The sequence below is a fragment of the Elephantulus edwardii genome, unplaced genomic scaffold, assembly GCF_000299155.1.
Source record: "Elephantulus edwardii isolate Elephantulus edwardi_28Jun2011 unplaced genomic scaffold, EleEdw1.0 scaffold00012, whole genome shotgun sequence".
Classification (NCBI taxonomy): domain Eukaryota; kingdom Metazoa; phylum Chordata; class Mammalia; order Macroscelidea; family Macroscelididae; genus Elephantulus; species Elephantulus edwardii.
The window spans coordinates 22,327,560-22,333,195 of NW_006399762.1; the positions used below are offsets into that span (position 1 = coordinate 22,327,560).

The window sequence follows — 5,636 nt, forward strand, 5'->3', positions numbered from 1 at the left end:
ATTTTAGCAAAACTTGGTACCATGTAATGACTTTATATTTCTTATAAGTCTTGTGATTGATTATTGTCAAGTTGGGACTGACTCATGATTGACTCTACATCTGGGAAATTGCACAGGAATTAATTGTCCATCTTTCTCTCATGAAACAGCTAGAGCATATGAACCACGTCTTAAGGTTGTCATCACAATGACTTATAACTTGGTCGCCGGAGCTCCCGTACAAGTGATAGAAAGCTGTAAATTAAAATCATATGGTATGTGAATAAATTTGAATGCACTCGGAATATCAAATGTAGTAGTCAATATTAAAGGTAAAGATATATTAATGTGGCGAGCTCTGGTGGCCTAGTGGCAGGAAGCTGCACTGTAATCCCAGAGGTGCGTAGTTCGAGTCCACCAGATGCTCTGCTGAAGAAGGAGGATCGCCGCCTGTACCAGTCAGATCCAATTTGACAGTACACACATAAAAGAAATAAATAAATAAAACAAAAAAAAAAACACAACAAAAAAACCCCAACATATATTAATGTAAACACAGATAATATCTAAAAGAATAGCTGTTGAGAACAAACAATTCTTTTTAAGAAAGAACTTACTGTATTCTCTGAATGTTCTTTACTCATATTGGGGAGGGCTGAGAACAAGAAGTACCATGCATAGTCATCGTCTGATTTCAAGGAGGTTATAATTTTCATTGAGAAAAAGAGCATATGAAGTTAAATGACAAAGATGCTGTTAAAAGTACAAAATAAGAATTTAAGGAACATAAAACAAAAAAAAGCACAATTAAAAAGAAAATTTTATTAAAGAAAAGAATTTAAGGAACATAAAACAAAAAAAAGCACAATTAAAAAGAAAATTTTATTAAAGAAAAGAATTTAAGGAACATAAAGGTTAATGAAATGGATAAAAATACATTACGGAATATGAGAAGGAAAGAATATTGATGGTAAATTAGAAAAGCCAGACAAAGTTGTGTGTAGGGGGAACATTTATTTTGTTAGAAATTCAATGTTTAGTTTTTATAATGGATAAAATGCCATGGACAATACATATGTAAATAATAGACCTCAAGGGAAAGTCCCACTACTGCCTGGGAAATTTTCTAACTGATGAATCATCAAAGAAACCAAGAGAAGGAGGGAGGGCTGGTAATATGAGCTAGTTGTTCATTCAGTAAACTCAGGACATGTTCGTCATCTCTGCTCTAAACTGAGAGCTGGAGACGGCCTTAAACAGGAAACAGGAACTTATTGCATAGCCTAAAAATGGACCAGGCCCTTTGAAGTAGGAAGAGATGTCCAGTTTGCTCCTGGCCAAATGGTCAGTCATGATTCTGAAGTTTCAGATAAAAGCAGATTTGTTTCTAAAACTCTGTGGACATCAGTGGCTCTTTCAGTCATCTTATCATTCAATAAACAACTATTAGTAGTGCCTGCAGGAGGTACAGAATAACAACAACAACAGAAGAAGAGCTCTACCTTTGTAGGGAGAGGAAACAGGTAAGTTAGCAGGTATAGGAAGAAATATTAAATGACAAAGGGATGGAGAGGAGCTTCAAAGTTCCCTGTTGACTTTAAACCAGCAGTCTATGTAGAACTGATTTCCCCTATATAGTTAACTAACCCTTTCTTTTAACTATTTAAACTCTCCCTTTTCCCTCCATAGTTGGTTAATCCTTTCTTTCAATCATCTAAATTCTACTTTCACCACCAGCTCCTAACCTTGATGCCCTTTCTTACATAATCTTTCTTTTATATATAAATATATATCTTACTAGATCTACCCAAAAATTTCACACAAATGTTTGCAGTACTATTCATAACAGCCAAGAAGTGGGAATAACATTACTAACTGATAATGGATAATGGATACTATTCAACAATGAAAACATATGAAGAGCTTGTGTACATGACACCATACACAAAAATTATGCTAAGCAGAAGAAGCCTGTGCAGCTCAGGAATTAGATCATCAGACTTCTGTTTTGAGGGTCCAGGGTTCAAGTCCCTGTTTGGGTGCTTGTGCTTTCTAGAAAGCTCTAGTAACCTAGGGGTAAAGAATGCACTACCAACTCAAAGACACCAACATCTCCATGGGGGATAGATGGGCAATCTCCTTTTGTGAATCTACTGCCTCCAAAAGTCCACTGGAGTTGGCTATGGGTTGGTTCTGTCTTAAAGCTATAAGACAACAACAACAGGGAATGTCCAGAGTAACTTAAGTCTGTAAGGGCAAAAAGGCCGTTAATGGCTGTTCAGGCTGCAGCAGAGGAGGTGAGTAAAGGAAATAATAACTAATGGGCACCGGGGCTTCTTTGTGAGGTAATGAAAATGCTCTACAACTGACTGTGGTGAGACTGGCCTTATCTAGGAATATACTGAAAATCACTGAATTGTACATGTTGAATGGGTGGATTTTATGGCAATTGAATTATATCTCCTCATAGTTCTTTTTTAAAAGTCCATCTACTAGAAATAGGGTAAACTACAAAGGTTAATGATACATGCTTAATATTTTAGAATATGTTTGAAGAGCAAATTGTTGATGTTGTTAGGTGAGCCATCTACCGACTCACAGTAACCCTACAAACAACAGGTCTGGACCTTGCCTTATTTTGCAGTGTCCTTTCCATCTCCAATATACTCTGGCTCATTGTTACAGTCACTATGTCAATCCACGTAAGGAAAGGGATCTAATTTTATCCTTGAGAAACTGTGAGTGGGAAAAAGTCCATGCTAATTATTGTTCTGATATCAAACTTTTATGGAATAGGACAAAAAGAGATAAATCGGTATGTCATAGGTAAGGTAAGGTTTTGATATATAAAACAAGATGTTAAAAGTATAAGCAGCATAAAGTATAAAAGTATTAAAAAGGAAGTCTTCTAAAATGTATGTTAAAAAATGAATTTATTTACTATTTTTTCACCAACCCATAGAAGGGGTAAATAAATCTCCTTCATTAAATGTAATTAAATGTTATTCAAGTAAAGGAAAGGTAAATAGTGGAGATGAAAAAACACATTTCAAGTAAATTTAAGTGAGCAAATTGGTTATAGCTAAATTTTAACATAAGTAACTATCAAGTAATTAATTAAGAAATTATTTCCTATTATACATATTAAAAGTAACTTGAGTTATTGGTGAAAAATCAGAAAAGCTAACTTAGAGTCATTAAGAAATCCTTGTTATCACGGATAAAAACAATCATCTAATTTAACTTCAATATTTGAAAAACAAATTCAATGGGTTACTAATGCAAAGGAAAAAAAGGAGAGAGAAAGGGAGAGATAAGAAAAAAAAGGAAAGAAGAAATAGAAGGAAAAGAAAAAGGCGAAAAAGAAGAACTAAAGAAAGGGCAGAAGGGAAGGAGGAAGTGAGGACAGGAAGAAAACCATGTACATTATTCTTCAGTGGTTGGGTATGTAGTTCTCTTCTTTTGGATATATTTTTGTTGTTGTTATATGCATTATGGATATATAGTACTACTTATTAATAAATCTACCATAGTAAAAAATTTTTAAAGAAGTTCTCAAGATGGAAAAACCAACTCAAGGTGGATCATGGACCTAAGACTAAAACCAAGGACTATAAGCTTCATTAAAGGAAAACCTGGAAGAATGCTGCAAGTCCTAATCCACAACATAAACGGTCTTCCAACTATCCTGAAAAACCTACAACCAGGAGAAGATAAAATAGAAGAATGGGATCTTCTAAGAATCAAATCCCTATGTACATCCAAAAACTTCTCCAACAGAGTAAAAAGGGAAGCCACAGACTGGGAAAAATATTTGGTAATGACATATCAAATAAGGAACTTATATCCAGAATCTATAAAATAGTTGAGCACCACAACAAGATAAAGGTAAATAATCCAATAGAAAAATGGGTACGAGATATGAACAGACACTTCACTATAGAAGACATTCAGATGGCCAACAAGCACATGAAGAAATGTACAAAATTCCTATCTCTAAAAGAGATGCAAATCAAAACAACTATGAGGTATCATTTCACCCTAGTCAGAATAGCAAAATTTAACAGAAAAGCAAGCAACAAATGCTGGCAAGGTTGTGGAGAAACTAGAACCCTTATTCACTGTTGATGGGAGTGTAAAATGGTGCAACCACTGTGGAAGGCAGTATGGCACTTTCTGAAAAAGTTGCAAATAGAGATACTATTTGACCCAGTAATTCCACTACTGGGAATATACCCCAAAGAGACCATAACTGACATCCAAGCAGATATATGCACACCCATGTTTATCATGGCTCTGTTCACAATAGCAAGGAGTTGGAAACAACCTAAGTGCCCATCAACAAATGAATGGAAGAGAAGCTGTGGTATATTCACACAATGGAATATTACACTGCATTGAAAAACAAGGAACTCATGCAATATCATTCAAAATGGGTGACTCTGGAGGACATTATGCTGAGTGAAGTATCTCAGTCACAAAAGCACAAATACTGCATGGTGCCACTGTTGTAAAACAGGACTGACCTCAGGGTTGGGGGGAGACTGAGAAAGATGGGTTCTATAATGTATACTGCATTTAAAGAGATAAAGGAGAAAACTGTTTAAAAGGGACATGTGATTAGATGTTTTTGTTGTGACAGAGCGGAGGCTGCATAGAGTGGAGCTGGGGGGAGGGATTATAAAACAATGAAAGAATTTTTCTTTTACTTTTCCAAGAGGGTAGTGTACTAGGGGGGAGGGTTGAGAGGGGAGAAAAATGCATCAATGAATGAATGGAAATCCAAAGTCTCAGTAAATTTTCATTGAAATTACTGATAATTTATTTTTTTAAAAAAGGAAAAAATAAATTCTCAAGATGGAAAACTTATTCATTGTTGCAGGTTATGTTTTGGAACCATAATAAATTATTTGATGTACATTTTAGCTAAAATTGACATAGTAAATTTCAGCATTATATTTGCTGCTTTTACACTTACATTAGTTTAAAGAAGTGCATTAATTCAAAGGAGAAATTAAATCATTGGTGGTATTTACCTCCTTTTTCTGACCTATTATAAAGTGTCATACTTGTTCGATTATCTTCAATCCATTTAATTGGAATATTCCATGTGTAACTAAAAAAATAATAAAACAAAGAATTATTGATTATTCTGAAAACTAAAGAAGAAAAAGGCATAGATTAGCACATTTTACTTGCAGATGATCATCCTACATAAATTATACAATATAGTTAATAACTTTCTTTAGTTATGAGGATGAGCCATGTAACTGCTCTCAATACAAATAAGTAAATGTAAAACTTTTAACCATATAAATTAGCTAACGAAGAAAATAACTTTAATTAAATGTCTGTAGATTTTAGAAGACATTGCATAATTTAATTAACATAAATACTTCGCACACTTACTCGCATATATCCTAACATTCCATGTTCTCCTTTAAGGAACACAAAGCACTTTTAGAATTCAGAAATACTCTGTGATACTACGAAGGAAATTACTTATTTTATAAATTCTATTAACTTTATACTAATGCCACCATTCTCCAAGCTTCACATTGTCTTCTCTACGTAAATATCTCTTATTTAGAATCATAAATCATGAAGTTGTAGTTGCAAAAGGTAAATCATCAAGTAAGTATGTTTCAGGGATTTTA

The 5,636-nt window shown here is 34.0% G+C and overlaps 1 protein-coding gene across 1 annotated transcript in view; it reads right to left on the reverse strand.

The window, feature by feature from the left end:
- The window catches only part of ENPEP (glutamyl aminopeptidase (aminopeptidase A)), a 152,321-nt gene that overhangs the window by 49,473 nt on the left and 97,212 nt on the right, over positions 1–5,636 (reverse strand). The window contains exon 11 of the mRNA XM_006881089.1: positions 5,016–5,095. Coding sequence (XP_006881151.1) covers positions 5,016–5,095 — 80 coding nt within the window. The remainder of the gene's footprint in view (positions 1–5,015; positions 5,096–5,636) is intronic.